This window comes from Peromyscus leucopus, chromosome 9, assembly GCF_004664715.2.
Source record: "Peromyscus leucopus breed LL Stock chromosome 9, UCI_PerLeu_2.1, whole genome shotgun sequence".
Lineage (NCBI taxonomy): Eukaryota > Metazoa > Chordata > Mammalia > Rodentia > Cricetidae > Peromyscus > Peromyscus leucopus.
In genome coordinates this window covers 74535553-74558671 of record NC_051070.1, presented here as the reverse complement: position 1 = coordinate 74558671, position 23119 = coordinate 74535553, and the positions used below count along the sequence as shown (strand labels likewise).

Below are 23119 nucleotides of genomic sequence, written 5' to 3'. Positions count from 1 at the left end.
ATTATTACAACAGTTTCTACAAAAAGTTATAAGACAGTAAGAAAAAGGTCATGCCGGGTGGTGGTGGCGCATGCCTTTAATCCCAGCACAGGATCTTTGTGAGTTTGAGGCCAGCCTGTTCTACAGAGCGAGATCCAGGAAAGGCGCAAGGCTACACAGAGAAACCCTATCTTGAAAAAAAAAAAAAAAAAAGAAAGAAAGAAAAAAAAAAGAAAAAGGTCATGAATAACTTTATCCCAATAATACAATTTTGGTGATAAATGAAAGTCTTTAAAAGATACAAATAGGCTGATGTATTGGTGTAGTACACCTTTAATCCCAGTAACTGAGAGGGAGAAGCAGGTGGATGGATCTCTGTGAGTTGAGGTCAGCTTGGTCTACATAGTAAGACCCTGTTTTAAAAACAAACAAAACTCACTTAAAATTATATTACCTGAGTATTTCTGCATGCATTAAGTAGGCTGAATTTTTAGTTAAAAATCCTTACAAACAAAACCACAGCCCCAAGTAATTTTCCTTGTGAGTTACGGCAAACGTTTAAGACAGAAAGACCATCATCTAAACCCACAAACAATTGGAAGGGGAGGCAGAAGTACTTAGCATATCATCCTATGGGTACAGCATTACCTTCATTATTAAAACAAGACAAAGATATTAAGGGCCAATATCCTTCATAAACACTGATGCAAAAATTCTCAACAAAATTTAGTTCATATGGGCCAGCAAGATGGCTCAGAGAGCAGTTGGCTGCCAAGCCTGATAACGTGACTCAATTCCTGGAACCTACTTTGTAGACAGAGAACCCACTTCCTCATGTTTTCCTCTGACCTCCAAAATGTGTGCCCTAACACAATAAACAAAGGAAGTTAAAAACAAAAAAAGTTTTGTTTCTGGTTTTTTTTTGTTTTGTTTTGTTTTGTTTTAATTTGGCAACCCTATCCAACAATGTATAACTAGGACAATAAGAAAATGGCTAGTGACGACCAACTGGGATTTATTAAAGAAATGCATAGTTAACATGATTCTCCCAAAAGAAAAAAAGAAAACAAAAAGTAACAAAAAATCTTTTGTTTTATTTCATTTGTTTGTTTATCTGTGTGATACAGTCTCCTGTGGCCAAGGCTGGCTTCAAACTCATCATGCAGCCAACGATAACCCTGAACTCGAGATCTCCCACCTCTACTTCCCAAGTACTGGGATCTAATAATACTTAAACTTAATATGCCACTTTAATAAACCTGTATACATATCTTGCTGGAGAAATGGTTCAGCAGTTAAGAATGTGGGCTGCTTTTCCAGAGGACTCAAGTTCAATTCCCAGGCCCCAGACAGCAGCTTACAACTGTCTATAACTCTAGTTCCAGAGGATCTGACATCCTCACACAGATATACATGAAGGCAAACACCAATCAATGCTCATACAACAAAAATAAATAAGTGAAAAAAAAAAAAAAAAAGACTTTCCTCAAGTTCAAAGATAGTATTCATGAAAAACCTACAGTCCCCATCACATTAAGTGGTCAAAGACAAAATGCTGTACTACAATGGCCAGGTATAATAACAAGTGTTTGTTCTCTGCGCCTATTTCCATTCCACACTGTACTGGAACTCTAGTCAGAGCAACAAGGCACAAGAACAAAAACAACAACAAAACGCATCTATATGGAAAGGAGTCAGTAAAGCTTTCTTAATGGTAAAATAACATAAGTTTTATATTTTTGGTTGTGAGCCTAGCCTTTAACGGCTGAGCCATCTCTCCAGCCCAAAATAACATAAGTCTATGTAGAAGGTCTAACAAATTCTACAAAAAAGATTATTGAATAGTAAACCTAACATGTAAAGACCCAACTACATACTTCTACATACCAAGTTAAACTTGAAATTAAGTAAGTTTAAAAATTACATTTAATTTTTTGTTTTTTTGAGACAAGGTTTCACTTTGTAGACCAAGCTAGCCTATAACTCACAATGTAGCCTGACTGGCCTTGAACTCATAGAATCCTTCAGCATCAGTCTCTCTTGTGCTGGGATTATAGGCCTGCCAAATTGAAAATGCTTTTTTATATTATAGTAATAAAAAATATATCAATTCTTCCCAAGTAGAATCAAAGATTCACTGTCATTCCAATCAAAACCAGACTTTCCCATGAGAGAAACTAATAAGCTATTAGACATATATGAAATACAAAATAGTGTATATGGAAATGTCAAAGGCCATACTCCCTGACTCAAGGCCTCCTGTGCCATTACAGTTAAAACAGCATGATATTGACATGAAAGATATATAATACAGAACAGAGATTAAAACAAACCATAAATAAGCAGTCAAATGATTTCAACCAAAGTAGAAAGTAATTTTTTGGAGAAAGAAGTCTTCAATAAATGATGGCAAAAACAAATGGAAACCTAATTGTAAAAAATATAAACTTCAGCCGGGCGGTGGTGGCGCACGCCTTTAATCCCAGCACTCGGGAGGCAGAGGCAGGAGGATCTCTGTGAGTTCGAGGCCAGCCTGGGCTACCAAGTGAACTCCAGGAAAGGCGCAAAGCTACACAGAGAAACCCTGTCTCGAAAAACAAAAAAAAAAAAAATATATATATAAACTTCAATCCATACATGATTATATGAGATTCCAAAATTAATTCAGAGCTGACTATAGGCTTGACAAGCAAAACTGCAGATTATAAAACTACTAGAAAATCTAAAAGGCAATTCCTGTAACTCTTAGTTCCACAAAGATGTATCTGCAATACAAAAAAGTACCATTCACAACAGATGTGTTAAAATTCATTTTATCTAAATTAAGAACTTCTATACTTTGAAATATTAAATTGCAAAATCATATATCTGATTAACAAACTATAACCACATTATAGAACTTAAAAAGTGTTCAAAAGATAACCCGACTTTAAAAATGCACTAAAGATGAATAAAACACTTCATTAAAGAGGATGTCCAGACGACAAACACATGAAAAGATATCCAGTGTGAAGCTAATGCCTTTAATCCCAGCACTCGGGAGGCAGAGCCATGCGGATCTCTGTGTGTTCAAGGCCAGCCTGGGCTACAGAGCGAGATCCAGGAAAGCCACCAAAACTACACAGAGAAGCCCTATCTCAAAAAATAAAAATAAAAAATAAAAAAAAGACAGAAAAAAAAAAGCCTAAGCTAGCACTGCACACTCTACTAGTCTAGTTCTTAAGAAGAAATACCCTATGACCATACCACTGCCAAGTATTTTGGAGATTAATTCATGCTGATTGGTGTAATTCTAGCTGATTCGTTTAAATTGGTATAGTTTTCTAGTGTGTGAACAATGCCATTAATTCTCTCTTTTTCATGTGTTTACTTCTAGGTTTTTTTTTTTTGTCGTAATAAAGAATGCTGTAATTAGATTACCACATGCAAATAAGAATTTTTAAAAACCTGACAAATTATTCTTCCAAGTAACTATTGCAATTCCCCCCAACCCTCAGCATTACTGAGGATTGAACCGAGAGTCTCACATGCTAGACTCTAACACTGAGCTGCAGTGCCAGTTCTCACTGTAACAATTTTCCAAGTCACTGGTAGTATATGAAAGTGTTTTTTACCTCACTTTGTTACCAACACATAACAATATCATAGTTCTTAATTTATGCCACCTTAATAAAAATTAAATGGCATCATTCCTAATTTACTTTCTTATTAATATGTAATTTATGCTTTGTTATATATGTATATTCTTTGAATATTCCTACCAATTTGTATATTAATTTATTGACATTCAAAATGCATAAGTGATAAATATGCATGTAAGTGAAATACTAAGTTTTCCTCAGTTCTTAATTCCAGTATTTAAGAGCTATGGTTTTCACTATAAAAGTGTAAGAGTCATCTCACTGGGTCTTTATGATGATTAAATGAATTAATATATAATACTTGAAGTATCTAGATTAGCTACTAAAACATATTATAAAATACAGTAACAGGCAAAGTCTCACTACTACTGCCCCAAGCCAAAGTCTATGGATGGAGCCTCTGGACTGGCCTCAGTGCTAAGCAGAAATGTGCAACAAGACAGACTTGTGCTCAGGCCACATCACTATCAGCTGCAGCTTGGGCCTTGAGTAAACCTCTAGGATAATCCCAGGTCCTTCAGCCACAAGTCTCAGTCACAGGTCAACTTAGGATGAGTCATGGCAACCAAGGGATCATTTTTACCATGCTACTCAAGACCTGAACAACACAATGTGTAAAAGACTTCATCTGCTAAAGGAAGGACAGGAAACTAAGCACACAGTTTTCCTCAGAACTGAATGCCAGGCCTTCCATGGTAAAAGTTAACACAAGATAGAACACAAGAGCCCCTCTCTTGAGCCTAGCCCACAGATGGAACCTTTAAACCTGTCCTAGTACCAGGTGGAAACTATAGTCTGAGTGCACCAGCCACAGCACCCCCAGACCTGCAGAGGTCTCAGGCCACAAACAGACCATAGTTCTGTGCAGACCACAACAGTGTGGGACTTTGTCCTATCTCTGTGCTGCACTCATTCTGATGGACTATGAGCTCTGGGTAAGACCAAGCATTATGGTATCAGTGACAGCAAAGACAGAGTAACTTCATTTGGAAAAAGAAGACAGATGGATGCATATCATTTCTCCAGAGGTATAAACCAGACCTCCCATAGCAAGGCTGCGGAGTGCTGGGCAAGAACCCTGAAGTGCTGAACACAGGTCAGTAACTGTAGAAACAGCTTTTGGGCCTACCTTGGCTCAGTAGAAAGATGCATAAACAGCATTATCTACCTTTCTACGGAGCTCCTAATGTCTAGGTCTTTCCTGCTATCAAGCCAATGTCAGCTTTATAGGATGACTGTGGATCTGTGACAGACTCAGGCTGAAGGCACTCTCTAGTGTTGACATGATGACAGCAAGAGAACCACAGAGTTGGCAACAATCTAGACTCAGGGTGCCATCTAGTGCTAAAACAAGAACAGTGACCAAGGTCTTGGTGAAAATAATAAACAGATTATTGTGGAACAATGAGTATAAAACAAAACAAGGGCAGGTTACTATGATGGTAATAAACATCTAAACATCCAATATGCAGACACTGCTGCAGGCCAACAAGCACCCAGAGGTTTCAGGGTCCCAAAAATGAACAAAGTAAGGCATCAGAACCACGCAAAGTGTGTGATCTCTCAAGACAAAAAACTCAAAGTAAATGTTTTAAAGAAATTCTAGGAACCTCAAGAAAATATATGCAAATAATTCTGCAATTTGCCAAAGAAAGTTGAAATAATTTATAAAACCAAAACATCCTGGAGCTAAAAGCATGGTAAATAAAATGGAAAATGTAATAGAAGCATCAATGGCAGAAACAAGAAGAATCAGCTATCTCCCAAACCAGACTATTTTAAGTATACATATAAGGAAAAGAAAAAAGGAGTAAGAATATCTAAAGATTGCAGGAACTATAGGAAAGCATTAAAAGAGAAAATTTTGGGGCTACTAGGGTTCAAGAAGGACAGGAAAGTAAGAATGGAGAGTTTATACTTCAAGATCCATTATAACCAAGTCAAAGGTTAAAGATAAGATTCTGAAAGAAATAAGAAAAAAAGGGGACAAATAGCATGTACATGTAAAGGGATCGATAGTGTACACCTGTCCTTAGAGGTGAAATTTGGCTTTTTTGTTGCCTTCCAGTAGTATGCATCGGAATCTTTTTTTTTTAATTCCACTCAGCCACTCATCACTCAACTGGAGAATTGCAGAACTTTAACATCCAGAAGAGACTGAGATGAGATATTCACACATTGAAGAAGGCAGAAAGAAGATAAACAAAGCAAAACAAAAACCTAAAAACAAAAGCCTGCCAACAGGAATATTACACCCAGCAAAGCTAACCAACAGGAATACTATACCCAGCAAAACTAGCCTGGAGACACGATGAGAGGTAAGAGACATTTCCAAACAAACACTAAGAAAATTTATCACTACCAAATACTGCCAGATTTCACTCATAGACCAAAACCAAACAAGGGAATTTCATAGACATTAAGAGTAGAATATGGTCACTAGCAGCTGAGGAGAGACTGGAAAGAGGTAGAGAGTGATGAGAAAAAGTTGGTCAATAGGGAAGAGAAATAATTTGGTATTCTACTGCACCAGTAGGATGACAACAGATTAACAATGTACTCTATATTTTTAAATGCTAGAATAGATTTTGAAATGTTTTCCACAAAGAAATGATGAATATTTGAGGATACATATGCTCATCCTGATTTGAATATTACTCAATGTACACTTTTATCAAAACTTCACATGGTACCTATAAGTACATGCAATTTGTATAAACTGTGTCAATTAAAAATTAATATTAAAAAATTAATTGGTCCTAATGAGGAAGTACATTTATATCTTTCTATAAATGAGGCAAAACCTAAAATACACAACTATAGCTTAAAAAATCAATTTATTATTCTTACCCTATGACATCTTTCAAAGGCTTGTTTGGTTTCTTGTAAAAGATTAACTACCACTTCTTGAGATAGGAAAGTTTCCCCATGCGTATCAATACTTGGCCCCAGTGGTAAGTTGGTACGTTGTCTAATCCTTTCTTTCAAATCTTGAATACTAGTACATCAAAAAGACAAATGAAAAAAGAAGTTTACTATATTTAGGTTTTAACTGCAAATACTCTCAACTTTAATGCATATTTAAAAAAAAAAACAAAATAAGCCAATAAACAAGACATTGAAATGCTAATTACAAAAACTCATTTTTAATCACTTTTATCAAAAAAGGATAGCTTTGGAGTGTATGTGCACAAGTGTGTCTGGGTGCATGCACCTGGTTGCTCACAAAGAAGCCAGATGAAGATGTCAGAAGTCTGACCTTGATCATTGTTTACCCTATTCCTTAAGAAGGGGTCTCTTGTTGCATCTGAAGCTGGGCTAACAATCAGTAAACCCTAAGGGTCCACCTGCCTGCTCGCTCCACCCAGTGCTGACAATCTAGTTGTGTATATGGCTACATCTGGCTTTTTATATAGGTGCTAAGGATTTGAACTCACGTCATTATGACTGAATAGCAAATGCTCTTACTCACTGAGCCATGTCTCCAGTCTCTAAAGTTATGGTCTTTAAAGACATTTTACAGCTTTGGAATTTCAACTCAAGAAGCTATTCTAAATAACAAATAACTAAAAGTAGTCTTACATACAAAGAAAACTTAAAAATTTTAGTGCTTTTTTTAAAAACACAACCATTTAAATATATGGCTTATGTCTTCACTATATTAAACTAGATCTATTACGTACAACTGAGCATTTCTTAGTGACTAGGGATCATCTAGAACATTTATTATGTTGACATCTCTAGGCTAAACTACTTTTGCTACTAGAACATATAGCTCAGGCTACTATGAACTCATTTTTTGAAGTCTTATGATTACTCTTTAGGTTTTTATTTTTTGAAATAAAGATTTTGATTTAGCATGAAAACATCTCAAGAACTTTTCTTTTTAAAATTTATTAGGTATGTGTGCATGCATTTGTACAGGTGCACATGGGTCAGAAGGCAGTTTTGAGGAGCCAGTTTTCCTACCATGGATTCTGAGGATGGAACATGGGTATTAAGGCTCACATCAGAAGCACTTTTACCAGCTGAGCCATGTTGTCAGCCCAAGATTTTCACTCCTTTACTAAAGCCATTCAGATATTATCTTTATTTATTATTATAACCTCCAATCATAACAAGAGCAGCCTGGGTGTACAAGTGTACAAGTCTGCAAGACACCAATAGAGGTTGGTCCTACTTGCAGGATCTGCTAGGTCACATCTGGAAATGATCTGAGCAACTAAATGTCATCAACTTTACAGCAAATTCTCTTCTTTTCATATGCAAATTATCTCAGACTTTAAAGTATAAATCTAATAGTTTTATGTACAAATGACCAAAAAAGCTCATCAATTCAGTGCTGCCTAAAATGTAAAATATTTGCTCTGTTCTTTACAGCTTCAATAATGAATGATGTGATTCATACTTAATAACCCAGAATAATTAACACTGGAAAGAAACTTAAACTACAGAATACTTTATATTACTAGCATTATCTTTATATTATTTTGATTGAGAAGTATATGATTTACATTTTAATCATGTTAGTTTAGGTCATTTCAGTGTGTCATTCGAAAGCAGGATTTGGTCAATAGCACATACAGTATGAAGAGCGGTTCATAGAAAATCTTAATGACAGTTAATATTTACTAACTTTGCCCAAACTTAATGTTCTTAATGTTTTTAATGTTAACTATATTTAATTTTTAGAAACCTACCCTCCTGTGCCAATGGATCTCTTTTGGTGGTTTTTCGAATCATAATAGCGCTGGAGAATCATAGCACTTCTGCTTTTCAGATATCCAATCTCCACTTCAATATAGTTTTCCAAATAGGAAATGAAAATGGACTTGATAAGCTTAGACAAGAAAGTCTGTTTATCAGTACCTAAGTTAAACTCCATCAATTTGCTTGAAAGACTGGTGGTTCTTTTCATGGAAAAGAGAGAAAAGATTAATATATATTTTAGATACAGCAGCAAGATTAAAGATCCTATATATTCATAATAGGACTTTAATGATTTATATCAAACAATCATTTCTTAAATGCTGGGAGACTACTTAGGATACAGAAAGCAACTTACAAAGTTATATATGGAACAGAAAAAAATATTACAAATAATATTATAGCTTTGAAAACTGACATAAAATGGTAGAGATGACCTAGAAAGAAGGCTGTGGAGCAATGACTAACGTAGAAATAGCAAAAACGGAGAGCAGCCTAAGGTATGTTCTAAAGCCTTCCCCATAAGGCACCCACATGATTCTGAGAGTTCTACTGTCTATTCACCACTTCTGTCTCTGTTTGTGGGGACTGACCGCTAAGTTTTTATTTCACACTGTTGAAGAGAATGTTGCTGCTGTTGTTAGGATGAACTTTCTCCCAAAACAATGGGACTTCGGATAAATGTAACTGCACTAATTCTTAAGAACAACAAAAACTAGCTCACAAATAACAAATAAAATTCTTAAGTCAGTTTAAACAAGGTCTTTTGCTAGTACAGTAAGAATTCTGCTCTTTTGTAACTCCAGTCTATACAGGCAAGAATTTAATGCAAAACAGGATGCTGCTATCTGATAAAGTACCTGAACACTTCCCATTTTCTATTAAAGGAGAGAGAGAATATGAAATGTATTATTATCATCTAATAAGTAACAACAGACCTCAGCAAGGCATGGTCACACATGCCATGAAAGCTAGCATTCACGAGGACAGGCAGCTAGACCTTGGTGAACTTGAGGTCAGCCTGGTCTTCACAGTGAGTTCCAGGCTAGCCCTGTCTCCACATACCTGGTATACAGATCATAGAGACTTTTGAGATACTGCTCAGCATCCGATTTCCTACATTCTTCTAACTGATCTTTCACAAAACTCTAAAAATTAAAGTAACATTCTGTTAAGGAAATATAAAATTGTATAACTTCTCAAGATCATTATGTTAAATAAATAAACAAAACATAAAAACACAAATATCATTCTTCCTTGTCTTTGAAACCTAGATTTAAAATTCTATGAGTATGTCGAAGGTAAACCAGAAAGGGGGCTGGAGGTAGGAAGAGATCTTAAGGAGGTAAGAGATAAGAGGGTGAAAGCGGAAGGGGACTTCCATGAGGAAACAAAGGGACTTCCTGGAGGAGGAGGGGGACAGGGCAGGGAAGCGGCAAAGAACAAAGAAGAACATATGAAGCTGCTATAATGACACCCATTTCCTGAAATGCTAACCAAAAAAAATAATAATAATAAGAATAAGAAGAAGAATTAAAAAAAAAATCTTTCAAAGGTCCCGAGTTCAATTCCCAGCACCCACATTAGGTGGTTCATAACTACCAATAACTGCAGCTCCAGGGGGAATCTAACACCTTTAGCTTCTGTGGGTACCTGCACTCATACGCATGAATACAGACACACACACACGCACACGCACACGCACACGCACACACATGCATGCACACACGCATATACACTCACACATACACATGTGCACACATGATTGAAAATAATGAAAATAAATTTGAAAAATTTTGTAAAAAAAAAAAACCCAATAACACATTGCCTTAAGAACTATTTAATTCATTACTGTTTGAAGTTACCTGTAGTTTGATTTCAAACACATTCTGAATAAGTTTAGCCAGTACTGCTTCTGGATTACTAAAGATATCTCCAACTTGCTTGTTCACTCGCTGACAGAGTATTGCTGCATCTTCAAATATATCATTTCTCAAGTAAGCACCCTAAATGCCAGAGGTATTTTACATTGTCAATATATTACTTATAAATGGCTTCAAAATACAAATTAGTATAAAATACAAATTAGTATAAAATAAAATTCAAAAGTATACTGTAAAATTACCTCCTGGCACTGCTTTATATAAACATCAATACAATGGGAATAACCCTGTTAAAGAAGAAACAATGTTATGGTCTGGTTCTAATTATAATAACAATCTCAACAAAGTGTTACATGTAATAAAACTATATCTTGTATCCCAGTGAATGATCAACAGTCATCAGACTTAAATAAAATTAGAGGCATCGAACCATCTAGTAACTTAGCTAGTAACTTAATGGGTATCTTATCCTATCTTCTTTGATTAAATTAATAGGGTTTTTCAAATGAGGTTTTCCTCTCCAGCTCAGGTTCCGGGAAGATAGCTCCATAACCCACACCTTTGTCTTCAGCACCCGAGATCTCTCAGACCCCTATTTCTAGCTACAGTGAATCTACTCTTTGGTTCATATCTCCCACCAGATGTTTATATTCAGGTTTTCCTACTTTTTACTTATTTACAAATATTTTTAATTGAAAATGATGTACTATAAGCAAGAAGGCTGATGGCATGATTTTCTTTCTCTAACTATATACACTGCTTGTTATAGCATTAATATTACCAGAAAATCACTGAATATTAAGTAACAATTAACAAAAATCAATCCAAATTATTCTGTCATATAGTTATACAATAGTTAGGGGAAATCAAGAGACATAAAATATAAAATCTTCAGAAACTTGAAGACTAATCCTGAGTGAAAATCTTACCATTTACCTTAAAATGTAGTAAAACTGCTGCTACTTCCCTCATCCTGGAGATCTCCCCTCTTCTTTGGGCACTAGTAAACTCCTGAATCAGTTGGCATTCTAAATCATGGTATTTACCTAAAAACAGGAAATCATCCAACTGTATACAAATTACATACAGCCATCTCAATCTACAAATATTGCAAAATTTATAGTAGCTATGGGTCTGTCTTCTTGGAAGAATTACAAAAACATGAGATTACAAACAGTGATACTAACTAACTCATACAATATACTGACATACACAAATCTGTATTTAAAGACACAAAAATTACTAACTGGTAAAAATAGTTGAGCTCTTCAGAGTATAATAGCCATTTATAATTATTACTTAAACCAAAAGATGACTATATATTTGAATGAAAGAAAAAGGAGAGGAAAAAGAAGAAGAAAAATAAAACCCTTCAGATGTCAATTTTGATGGCAAAATATAGGAAAAAAAAATCCTTAATCTTTAATCTAAAGCTAGGAAGTATGAGAACTAGAATGCCTTTACCAATGCTAATACTTCTACTGAGAATAAGTCGATTAAATATCAAATTTTATCCTAAGGTTGTATGTGGTCCTTGATGTAATACCATATTCTCAAGGCTATTATAGTTCTTAATTACTACTTGAACCTTAGACTAGTTTATAGTAATCAAAAATATTCCTAGGGAATCCAAATATCTATACAAGTCCTCATTCTAAGACTTGGAAAAACAGGTCGTTGGCTTTCTGAGAAATAGCTTACCAAACAGTGAACATAGGTAAAGGCTGCTAAAAAATATAGGGATTTTCCCCCCAGAAGCATGGGTATGGCTTAAAAGACAACCCAAAGACTGGCATAAGCCAGGTGTGGTAGTTCACACCTTTATTCCCACCAGTACTCAGGAGGCAGAAGCAGACATATAGATCTCTGTGAGTTCAAGGCCAACCTGTTCTACATAGTGAATTCCAGGATAGCCAGGGATATACAGTGAGACCTTATCTCAAGAAAACAAAATAACTCCCCCACCAAAACAAACTATAATCATATAAGGAACCAAACAGCTAAACAGGAATTGAAATGCTCATGTCTTCCCAATATAATAGAAAAACCCCTGTTCAGAGATATGTAAATGAATACAATTTCTAAAAATACATAGTAAAGCTAAATATAGAAAGTCTAAAGCTACATGCTCCCAATTATTTTAAAATATAGAAAGATACATCAAAGTACACACAGGTACTACTAGAATATCCCAGAAATATTTTGAGGAAAGAAGCCTCAAACTATAGGATGGCATAGATCAATGGTATCATTCCCACTTTCTCACCTGTTGCTATTTTTTTTAATATGAGTTTTTTTTCTTTTTTAAAGATGTGCTTAATAAATAGATTGCACTTACTTGCAATTTTTGATTTTACTTCTGAAAACCTGAAAAACAGAAAGTCAATGATGAGGTTCATTATTCATGACAAATCTGACATAATATAAGACAATACAAAGGGGGAAAGTGGGTGCAGTAATGAATGGGGACCCTCTATATTATCTAACTTTTCTTAAATATAAAACTACCATAAAAGTAAAATGCCACAATAAAAAAAAGAAAGAAAAAAACTGTGGAAGAGAATACTGAAAGAAAACATGCCAGGTGACAAAAATAAATGTAAGCAATTCAGATGAGATTGCTATTTCTTATTTAGGAAATGTACATGGACTCATTAATTCCTTTGTTAAAGGAGAAGTTCCACCTGAGGCACTAACAACCCAGCCAATCTCAAAGTTAGGTTACTGTCCTTACTTGTTCACTTGGCAGCTGTGAAGAACCACAATGTAAAGCTTTACTTTTTTTTAAATGATCATATATGATGATACAGCAATTACAAATGACAAAAACCACAAATGAATTATTCTAAAACTAGGAAAATGAAAGAGACCATGAAAGGATTCAGAGATGTGTAGGGGTGGTTGTCTGTGCTTTACCCCTGAAGCACCACCCCTAGTAGGCAGCAGGTAACTGCTAGGTACCTGCCCTGTGGCCGAAGAGGGGGTACCGCTTAAGACTTGTTGGCTACTGGATGCTGGTACTAAGGACCAAGGCAGAGTTCTCCAGAGAACTGCATTGGACCATGTCCCACCCCTCCTGGATCCTGTGACCAACTCCCTTATACATATTGCGAGTTAACTCAGAATAAATCCCTTTTGACTATCAGACAGAGTCCGTGGAATTTCCACTTTATCTGGCTCCCAATGTGGGGCATGAACCCATGACCCTGGATTAAGAGTCCCATGCTCTACGGAAAATTTGATTCAAACAGGAGAAACCCCTTGATGAGGAGAAATAAATGCTCTCATCCACCGATGTGACATCTCTACAAGTTGTAAGAAAAATTTAACAAACAAGATTTGGGGCAGGGTTCTGTTTTCTGTCTTTACAGGATAATAGAAACACCCATCTTCCAGAAATCCTAAGGCCTTGGATACCCAGACGTCTACAGCAGAAGGAAAGAACCTACTGGTACCAATATACTCTACAGGGTAATATCTCACTGCCTGACATCAATATCTCTTTAACTCGAGAATAGTTGATTCAATTATAAATCAAGCTGACTTTGGAGCTGGAATTTGGCTCCCTCCTTCTCTAAATCCAAGCATATTACTAAAAGAAAAATTAGGAGATTCTGTCTCATATCAGAAGAGCCAACTGGTGTGAAACAGAAGAAAACCAATTATTTAGGGACCATTGTTATCTAGACTCTATTTCTATGCTTTTCCTTGCCTTTGAAAAATCCCTTCTCTATCCAATATAAATCCAAAGTTTTCCATTTTGATATTGAAAATGTTCAAGTTTTTCCACAGTAAAAAAACAAATCTTTTCTAATAGCAATCTCTGAAGTCTCCAGAAGGAAGATGGGGTTCCACAACAACTCTACCCAGTCCAGAATGAAGCCACAGTATCCATGAACAATACTCAATGATTAACCTTGGACTAAAAACTCTCCAAATTAGTTCCATGATAAGATGGTCCATGATATCACACTTTTAGCCAGAATCTCAGACAACCTTACCCATTACTCTGAGACTGGCTGCAGAATCTACAGTTAGTCCAACTGAGACCTGACTACCTGAGCTTTCTTCCAGGACCCCACAGAGATACCATAGCCCCCAAAACAGCAGGAAGCAATTCTAAGAAAACGATGCTCCTTTTCCCAAATGTTTCATGTTTCTCAGGATTATGGATAATGGTTATAGGGTTGGGGTGGAAGAAAATATTGGACTCAATATTCTCCTTAGGAAAAGAAAATAGGGAATGGATAGGTATAGGATATTAAGGTAGATTATTGTATATACTAGTAAACTAATTTAGCAAAATATCAGCCTTAGGTAAATTGTACTCTTATGGATACTTGTATATTGATACAAATGTAAACTATTTTTATATTCCTATTTAAGATAATGTGTATATTGATACAAATACAGAACTATATTTGTTGTAATGTACATATATTTCTACTCATATTTGAAATGTTTATATATTGATATGAATGTAAAATTATATTTGTCATACTGTATGTATGTTCTACCTCTGTTTAGGATAATTTTTATATTGAGACATATTTAGAATTATTGTCATATTGCATACATTCCTACCTCTGCTTAAGCTGTTTTGTGTATTGTCACAATTTTGAGGTCACTGTCTTTTTACTATACATTTGCTTAAAGACTGTCTACCTTGTTCACATAAAGCCTTAGCCCTTAGATTATTTAGGTAGATAAGACAGATTTATAGTCACCCATGCTTGTCATCTCTATAGTTAAGTTAGTTAGGTTGTCCAGATTTGCAGATATATAGGTCAGATGGACAGGTAACCTTCAAACACTTCATGGACCTAGATAATATGGCATTTAAATAACTTAGAATTCTACTGACATGAGACATGATTGCTCCTGGCAGCACTGATTTGATCCTGAGAGAATGCTGGGCCTCTAAGACATTTCCGTTTGGAAGTTTGTCTTTTTCTTGGCACAAAATGGCCTACTGGGCAAAGAACTGCCCTTGCCTTGACTGCTCACAGTACGAACACTGTCCTTTCTGAATGAGCAAGATACAAGGAAAAGTGACTACTGAACTCTACCGTCTAAGACAGTAAGATGGTCTTTCAAAATTCCTGCTTCTGAATGGTCTGTCAGACACTCTAGGCCTGTAGCCAATTTGAATGCACCAACGATGCTAAGAAACTCTAGGTGACTGTCCAGGCTGCCAGCTGTCTCTGTCTACTCTTGCAAGACTCCTGAAAGGTGCTTGCGTCCATCTCCCAGTTTCTCAGATATTATTATATTTCTTCTCAGGTCTTTGATGGGATTGAAGACTAATAGTTACAGTTAGAATCTTCTTGTATCTTAGCTAGAACATGTTAAGTATTAGATTCAGGTTCTTCAGGACAGACACCTTTTGGAATGATCTCTGTAAGTGCCATTTACCTATGCTCCAGACGTCTCTGGATTTTAGTATGTGTCTCTTGTTTGATGCTGCTCTCATTAATTGTAGCTCCATTTGTTTATGCCAATACCCTTTATTTCTCCTTGATAATTATTCCTATTGTATATGGTTTTGTGTTAGGTTAGAACTTTCTTCCTTAGACAAAAGGGGGAGAGGAAGGGGTGATTGTCTATGCTTTACCCCTGAAGCACTACCCCTAGTAGGCAGCAGGTAACTGCTAGGTACCTGCCCTCCCACCCTGTAGGCGTGGCTGAAGGGGACCCTTAAGACCTGGAATGTGTAAGTACTCACTCTCTTGGCTACCTTGTGGTCTTGGATGCTGGATGCTGGTACTGCAGATCAAGGCAGAGTTCTCCAGAGAACTGTGTTGGACTGTGCCCCACCCCTCCTGGATCCTGTGACCAACTCCCTTATACATATTGTGAGTTAACTCAGAATAAATCCCTTTTGACTATCAGAGAGACTCCATGGAATTTCCACTTTAAAGATGAGTCTAGGAGAATAACTGTCAATTTTTACAAACTGAAAACCGTAAAATACACTAAAAACTTTTCAAGTATTAAGCATCAAGAAAAAAGGATTTTGAGAGATCCTTTACAACTGATCATTTGAAGAAAGAAGATGCTAAAAGCAGGTGAGGAAGGGTTACACAGTTAAAGCACTATATAGAAATAACAAAGCCCACAACAGAATGGCTATATTGATCTATGTGAATACATTAGATCTGATTAGGATATATATTCAACTCCAGGCTTGGCTAGAGGCATGTCAAATGTATGAGAGCTTGAGTTCACTCCCCAGCATTCAGAACCCTCCACCCCCACAAGGAATAGAAAAGATAAATATAGGCATGAACAGTAACAGTCTGGTGGAGAAAAGTCAGAATGGAAAGCAGGATACAGAATGTAGCCAACTATTAACATCTACTTAATCTTGACCTAGACATTTTATCCACTTAAGTAAGGGTCCAACTCTTGGGTGACTAAGAAAACTATTACTCTTCATCCTTTATGATGGTACAGGGTTGAGAGTGAAAAAATTTATTGGGGGTGGTTAACTGTAAGCTAGGAAAATAACAGTCAAGCTTTTAGTACAACAAACTATATCCACATTCTATCTGCATCCGAAGATCTTCAAGTATCAACAGATGAAAACCATGTTCTATATTATGCAGAGAGCTGTATTTCTTTCAGATAGTTACCTGAAGGAATTGTTTCTTATGAGAGATCATGAAGAGCATTTCTTTCTCAGTGGACACTTTATTTTAAAGTAGAATCTAGTTAGTGATGGCCCCAGGACCCTGCATTACACAGGCATTCTTAACTTACATTCTCTAGGATAGTTTCTATGGGTAGTCTAAAATTCCATACAATTACATACCACAATCTTTATACATCTTAATTTTTTGAAGAAACTATATAGCTCTCACCAGCCTTTCAAAGGTGACCAGAATCCCCCCAATTTAATCCTGGTCTATTAATACAAAAAGAGTTGAATAGCCAAGTTAACCCTGGTTCTCAAAGTTCCAAATAGGAAAATTCAAAATCTTACTTTGTCAATTTAAAAGATCTCCTTCATCAATTTTGTTTTTCAAAAAACAATGAAGTTTCTTCAAGGTATATCATTATATTACACTGTATCTTATACAAATGAGGTGCTCAATAAATTCTTGCTGCCTTAATGAGCAAGAAAAATACAGGAAAAATGCAATTTTATCCCATAAATTATATTTACTATTAAGTTCTTGAGGTATAAACTTGCCTATCGAAAGGTAACTCCTGGGCAATCAGATGCAACTTCTGAATGACGTCTGCTGCTTCCTTTATCTATTAGAAATAAGTAAAAGCAACAATTAAAAAGAACTCTTAGATTACAAAAATTAATAGTATAGCTGAAAAGAGTAATACATAGCCATAACGCCTGACCCAAACAATCTTCTTTAAAGCCTTGGGGGCAACACCATATCAACTCAGAAGCCAACCATGTATCTTTCTGGTGCTTAAAATATTGTGATTTTTTTTTCTTGATGCCACAATTCTTCCCCCAACAAAGTCTGCAATTCAATTTTACTCTCTGAAAAAATGAAAAATCCTTGTTTGTCAAAAGCAAAGTGGAAATTTCTTCTAAGTTTATGAGGTCAAACAAAACAGACAAGACTTAAGGAGAAGATTTAGAGTATACAACTGCATATATTAAGCTGAATGATTTAATAACGTTAAAAAAAAGATACAATTTAATACAGTATCTTAAATGAAATATGTATATACTCTCAAGTATTTATTTTCAAGTAGAATAAAGGAATTTAGGTAAGGTTTCTAAAATTCTTTAAATACAGACATTTATGCTTATTTATGAGAGTGTATGGAAGTCATACAGGGGCCACTTTTTCCTTTAAATTTCAATTTAGTACTTTTATTTTCACACCATTTTAGTAACTGACTTCGTGATGATTCATACTGTTCTACATGAAGAGTCATAGAACCATAAAGGAAGGATTAAGAACATTAGTATAGATATTTCTAAGAGCTTATGTGACCCCTGGCAAGGAATAGTGGCAGGACTTGTTCTTGCTTACTCCATGCAATAGTCCACAGTAGTATTGCTGCTTTAGACCTCTCCCTGTCTGAGTCAGCAAGTCACTCATCTTAGCTGCCATGTGCTCTCTTCAGAACCCTGACACATGTGAGTGTAAGTGTTACTGCAGCCGCACTACTGGCCATGCCGCTCAGTCTTACTAGCAAAGCCCACCATTTTTTCCTAGTCAGTATCCTCTTCAGAACACAGCTACCAGTCAGCCAGCTCTGCTTCCATCAGGATTTTGTTCTTACTCCTTTTAGGAAGCATGCTGTTTGTAAATTCTGCTTGATGCAGTAGAAGAACCACAGTTTTGTTTCTGAAAAGCTGTTTTTACTGAATCCTCAGAGCTAATTGTTTGGTAAGAATTGTTTACAATATCACTTAAAATATTCATCAATAAATACAAAAGGTATCAACAGCACCTAATAAATTGTTTGCATTTGAACTGTTTAAAGCAGTCATCAGGTCTTACACACAAAAAGCACTAAACTACTACTCTAAGAAAAAGGTGTAGCTCAGTTTGTAGATTGCTTGCCTAGCATACACAAGCCCCGAGTTCCATTCCCAGTATCCTATAAAAACCAGTGTGGTGATATACAACTGTACCCAGGACTTAGCAGATGAAGGAAGCAGAAATTCAAAATCATCTTTGGCAATGTAGAGAGTTTGAGGACAGCCTGGACAAGAACTCATCTTAAAAAAACAGAAAGAAAGGAAAAAAAGAAGGAAAACAAACATACGTGTATGGACAGAAATAAATATAAAACAGATTTTTTTAAAAGCAAAAAGTATAAGATCCCTAAAAGACTGCAAACTTTGTTTAACGTATGAAGTAAGAATAGGCAAGTAGAGTTTGCTTTTTAAAATACACATATATCACGAGAGAGAGAGAGAGAGAGAGAGAGAGAGAGAGAGAGAGAGAGAGGAGAAAAAGAAAAAGTAATATGATGTGTTTGGCATTTTATCTAATTCTAATTCCTCCTACAGTCACACTTCTTTAGAGCTATGTGGGTGATTTTCCTTTTCTTTCCATTTGGAAAGTAAATGGCAAAAATTCAGAAACTGAGATAGCCAGAAGTTTATTTGATAATTGTCAATCTAATGTCACATATGAATTTAATTTTTTTATTTATTTAAAAGTATGTGTATAGCTTTTGCCTACATATATGTATGTGTACCACGTGCATGCCTGGTGCCCATAAAGATTAGCTCCCCTGCAACTGGAAATATGAATGGTTGTCAGGCACCCATGTGGATGCTGGGAACTGAACCTGTGTCTCTTAGGACAGACAACTCTCAAGTCTCCGTATTTGCAATCGTAACATATGGCTAGCTGTTAAAGTGCCAGCCCATAAACTGATGACTCCTAATTACTAAAGAGTAACCAAGTGACAAGAACAAAACAAAGCCAAGTGGGGAAAGCAGAATAAAGTATACAGAGCACAGGAGACCAAGGAAAACAGGATTACAAGTCAAAGTGAAGCAAAGGAGAGAAACTAACTTAAATACTGTGAGTCTCCAATTATGATGACTCAGGAACCAAGAAAGGTACTAACAATGTAAAGATGGTTTTCTTTCGATTAAAACCTAAAGGGGTTAAGAGTCAACAGTAACATCAAGAAATACGTGATTAGTTGATGGTAACTTTAAAATTTTAAGGATTAAAGAGTAAACATTCAAGTAAATATAAATCAAGTTAAAAAAAATCAGTCAATGTAAATATACTTTTTGCTACTTCTATCCAGAGTTTCAAAAGGAACATAACAATAAAATGACTTCTAATGGCGTTCTGCTACATCCATTGATCAACGTCTCACTCAGCCATCATCAGAGATGCTACCTCCTGCACTAGATGGGAAATAACAGACAGACCCACAACTGGACACTGCAAAGAGTGAGACTTTAGAGCAATCAGTCCTAAATGGGATATCTCTAGCTTTTCTCTCCCTTCAAGGTTCAGGAAACCCTGCAGAAGAGGCGGAAAGATTATAAGAACCGGAGAAAACAGCAAGAAAACAAGACCTTCTAAACACGGCAAGACCTTCTGACACATACATGAACTTACAAAAACTATGACAGCATGCACAGTGGCTACACAAGTCTGGGCCTGATGGGGTCCCAGTGCTGAGATGGGGAGGGGACACAAGCCCACATCCTAAACCAGAAGCTCTCTCCATTGATAACCACTCACAATAATGAAAAGTTAGGTTTATCTAACTGTGTCTCACTTGGTATACAAAGACCAGGCCCCATGTCCATCAGCAGATAGCCAACACAGAATGAACACAATGGCATTTTGGAGGTTCTTTGTCTTATAACACTTTGTAAGGTTTTTTTGTTTTGTTTTTTAACTTTGTCTCATAATGCTTTGTAAGGGCTTTTTGTTATTTTTAACTTTATAGGTCCTTTGTATATATTATGGTTCCCAGTTTTATATTTTTATGGGATTTCTATATGTGTGAATCTGAATCTGTATGTTTTTTGAACTTTTTCTTTGGCTTATTTTTTTGTTTTGTTTTGTTTTTTGTCTTATACTGGCTTGCTTTTATTTTGTATAATAATAACAACTTTGATGATGACAATAATAATTTCTGAGTCTCCACTGCACGTTGTCTAGGTGTGTTTACCCCTTCCAACTGGTCTCCAAGGTGACACACTTTGGTGGCTACATAGCTAATGTGCTCATCTAGTTCTTGGAAATGTTGGAAGGCAACCTAGGACCATGTGCACACAGAATATACAATCAGAATTGTTTATTAATAATTTTTGTATAATCCCAATAATCATTTTAGATACCTGATTGTATCATAATAAGTGAGAAAGGGAGTAGACTTGGGAAAGTGGAAAAGTGGGGAGGATCCAGGAGGAGTTGGGGGAGGAAAAACCATAATCATAATATTATATTAAAAACAATATATTTAAAAAAAAAATGGGCTAACATATTGGTTAAGCTAGTTGTATTTTGTTTAGAGCATACAATCTAACAGATACAACCAAAAGTAATCCAAGGAATCAGTCTTACTACATCCAACTCATTCAATAGAAAATAGAATTTTCATGTTTTAAATCGGTACTTTCATACTATATTTATTAAGATTTAAAAAAAAAAAGCTTAAAAATTCCACAACCATCCTGAAATGCAATTTGCTGTTCAAGTCTCAAATACATTCTTGTATATAAACCACATAAATATAAAACAATACTATGATATTTATCCGGACTACTTTATACTATAATTCTCAAAACTCAATCTTTAGAACACTGTCTTTCTTTAGAGGGATTATCTACTGACATGTAACCATTTTTATATATAGATATTATAAATCTTTTAGTTTTACAGAGTTCTACTCATAAGAATATGTTGCTTAATTCAAAACAAACTTCATTAACATTTAGTTTTTAACATCTTGAAATCTGATGTTCTACACAATAAATTTGGAATAAATCAGTAAAACTGTATTCAACAAATGAATGGGTAACAATACAACAAGCATATGATTCATGAGACTATCTTTTTTCTCATAAATTGTTATTTTTCCCTAAAAGGGAGGAAAGCAAGCTAAGTTGCTTCCTCCTAATTGTAGAACAACCAATAACATAAAGGTACCTTTAGATGAAGATTAAGTGGCTATGTTATGAAAAAAATAACAAAACTAACTCAAGAGTTTTCAATGATCATGGTCTAATTTGCTTTAATCCTTTGTAAGGGATCTTTATTCAAGTAAATAGAAGAAACTAGGACTTGTGGATTCCTTTATAAAAAGAGTTCAGCTCCTCAACAATTCAGGTCAGGTCTACTACTGTATAGTATATAACTATTAAAGACTATGTAAATTTCATTAATGTTAAAAGTAAAAGGATAAGGAAATACTTAAAAATAGTTATCCCAGTATTTATAATGAATTATAATTCCATAAATAAAAATGCAAGGCAACTGTGCACAGGTGTATGAAGCTCCCACACAAACAAATAAATCTTTTTAAAAATACAAGGCAAACCAATTAAAATTTGATTATTGCTTTTATTTGGACAATGCTTACCTTTTCAGAATTTGTAAAAACATCCGATTTCAATTCTCCATCTAGAAACTCATTAAAATATTTCATCAACTTCTGAGCCTCCACTGCACGTTGTCTAGGTGTGTTTACCCCTTCCAACTGGTCTCCAAGGTGACACACTTTGGTGGCTACATAGCTAATGTGCTCGTCTAGTTCTTGGAAATGTTGGAAGGCAACCTAGAAATATGTGCACACAGAGAATATAATCAGAGAAGTTTGTAAGTTATTAAGTTTATACATTAATACTTCTCAAAACTAAACTACCAACTCAGGGCATTAATGGTAAATCACTTGCCTATCATGAACAAGTCCCTGGGTCTGACCCCTAACACAGTAAAAACATATTTACTATACCAACCTCACTATTACTCTCTAACAATAACACAGAACATATAGATGAGGTCCATAAAACAATTCATACTCATTAGCACGGCATGATCTGAAAACTCTTAACCAAGTTTCCAACTTTTATACCATAGGCACCCAAGAGCCCTAAATAATGATTGTGAAAACAATTGAGTATCAAAGGGACTAGACCTAGGGGAGGGGAGAGCATGCATGTGGGGAGGTATGCTTGCCTATGCAATGCAGTTTAGAGATCAGAGGTCAACACCAGATGCCTTCCTCTACTGCACTCCACCTTACTTTGTAAGACAGTCTCACTGAACTTGGAGCTTACTGTCATGGCAACTGGCAAGCTCAAGGGCTCCTCCTGTCTGTTTTTGCCATCCCTTCACCCCACCCCTGTGCTGGGTTACAGAGGAATGCCACCAAACCCAGCTCTTCAGGAACTCGGGTCCTCATGCTTGCAGAGCAAGCCCTTTACGCACAGCCCCCTCC

The 23119-nt window shown here is 35.7% G+C and overlaps 1 protein-coding gene across 1 annotated transcript in view; it reads right to left on the bottom strand.

The window, feature by feature from the left end:
- The window catches only part of Exoc5 (exocyst complex component 5), a 54523-nt gene that overhangs the window by 13876 nt on the left and 17528 nt on the right, over positions 1-23119 (bottom strand). Inside the window, exons 4-12 of the mRNA XM_028873552.2 lie at positions 22262-22456; positions 17406-17470; positions 12549-12577; positions 11147-11256; positions 10453-10497; positions 10193-10333; positions 9393-9475; positions 8321-8530; positions 6471-6618 (exon numbers count right to left, since the gene is read on the bottom strand). Of these exons, the coding sequence (XP_028729385.1) occupies positions 6471-6618; positions 8321-8530; positions 9393-9475; positions 10193-10333; positions 10453-10497; positions 11147-11256; positions 12549-12577; positions 17406-17470; positions 22262-22456 (1026 nt within the window). The remainder of the gene's footprint in view (positions 1-6470; positions 6619-8320; positions 8531-9392; positions 9476-10192; positions 10334-10452; positions 10498-11146; positions 11257-12548; positions 12578-17405; positions 17471-22261; positions 22457-23119) is intronic.